General features: G+C 26.5%; 1 protein-coding gene across 1 annotated transcript in view; it reads right to left on the reverse strand.

The window, feature by feature from the left end:
• LOC110268718 (beta-carotene isomerase D27, chloroplastic-like) overlaps positions 1-1,819 on the reverse strand; it is a 4,760-nt gene that overhangs the window by 2,670 nt on the left and 271 nt on the right. Inside the window, exon 2 of the mRNA XM_021115524.1 lies at positions 370-431. Coding sequence (XP_020971183.1) covers positions 370-431 — 62 coding nt within the window. The remainder of the gene's footprint in view (positions 1-369; positions 432-1,819) is intronic.

Consider the following 1,819-nt stretch of genomic DNA (forward strand, 5'->3'; position numbering starts at 1 on the left):
AAAATAATATTATTATTTGAATAATAATATATTTTATATATATAGACATATTTGGTTAAATTAGTAAATTGAACACAAGTGGCCAATTCGTTCACTGGTTTTTTTATCTGAACCGGCCGGTTCAACTTCAAAATAAATCGAATTTTAATTCAATAAAAGTCTTGATGATATCTTAGCAATAATGACAATAACATTGAATCATTGATGGTGATGATCATGATGAGAATGGAGTGTGGAGCTTGCATAATCATTAGAGCATATTGTTGAGGCCATAAAAGTATGGTATAACATAATTTTCTGTGTTAAATAATAGAAATGTATGTGAAGATAATATAATTATATAGAAAATTAAGTGGAAGTTGAAGTTACCTGCATTTCTTTATGTGGACTACATTTTTTTCTCTTCTTCCATTGATCTCTGATTCTCTCACCTTTACACACATTGTGAAAGAAACTTATTAATGACGTTATTACATGCTTAATTAAATTCCTTTTACATTCAAGAAAACTACCAACATCTTAGAAAGTAAAAGGGTATAATTTGATTATTATATGCACTGTTAGAAACAAGATACTAAACTAGAGAAATGATTTGTATATTGTTAAGTGTATTCAAATTGTCTATTCAAGTTGTGTATTATTGAGTGTAATTAAATTATGTAGAATGATACAATATAAAAAGGTATTTATAGATACTAAGAGAATCGTAATAATAAAGATGTAATCTCCTGTAATAAATATTCAGATATACTAAATAATGCTAATTGATCCTAATTATATTCTAACATGCACTTATCTATATTATAGCTTATATTGGGCGATTGTTTATTTCAAGATATAAAAAATACATAGGTTCTAATATATATATATATATAGAAAAATTAAAGAAAATGTCGTAAAAGAAATAATTGTGCATATATTCATAATTAAGCATATTATTTTCTAAATAAACTTGTCACTTTCAATATATACATGGCCTTGGAATTTGGATCATAGAGCATGATGATTAGTTGATTACATAGTGCAATGCCCAAAACAATGTTATACTATATTGATTTTCAATGTCAAAATTTATTTAATTAGGTATGTATGTTACACCATAGGGCCCAAGGGTGTTGTGTTTCAAGCTTAACGAAATGAATTGATCCTATTAAATTATTACTCAATATAGTTAATTAATGATATCCGTTTGAATGATGATTTATATCAACGATTCAGCATATCTACTCATGAAACTCAGAAACTAGATTATTGGGGGATGATGCTTGAATAATTGTACATGCTAATTATGGAGAATAATTAGTGGGTGACGTCAGATATATGGCAGTGCTCCACACAGTAAAAGAGATTTCCCAAACTTAATTAAGAAAAAAAGTTGGTAAGTTGAAATTTATTCTCAAATCATATATTTTAAGTCCATTATTGCTCTATTTACAAACTTAGTTTAATTTGATGACATGCAATGAACCTTTTAAAAAAAAAACTTTAATCTCTTGACAATTTACTAAGGAATTATATACCATGAATTTCATCAATTATTATAGTCATACAAATGGGATGGGCTACTCTTTTCTTTAAAAAAAATATATATTTATTATGCAAAATTACAGTCAAGTAACTAATCAATAATGAATCTCAATAGAGAGCTAATAGAGTAAGTATACAATATATATAATGGGCTGACTCTTTAGCCCAATACAAAAAGTAATTATCTGCTATCGTACAGATTCGAACATCTATGATAAAATACTACTAATTTATCAAATACAATACACCCATATTATCTAGAATAATCATCCGAGTACCAGAGATAATAAAC

Source organism: Arachis ipaensis, chromosome B02 (genome assembly GCF_000816755.2).
Source record: "Arachis ipaensis cultivar K30076 chromosome B02, Araip1.1, whole genome shotgun sequence".
NCBI lineage: Eukaryota > Viridiplantae > Streptophyta > Magnoliopsida > Fabales > Fabaceae > Arachis > Arachis ipaensis.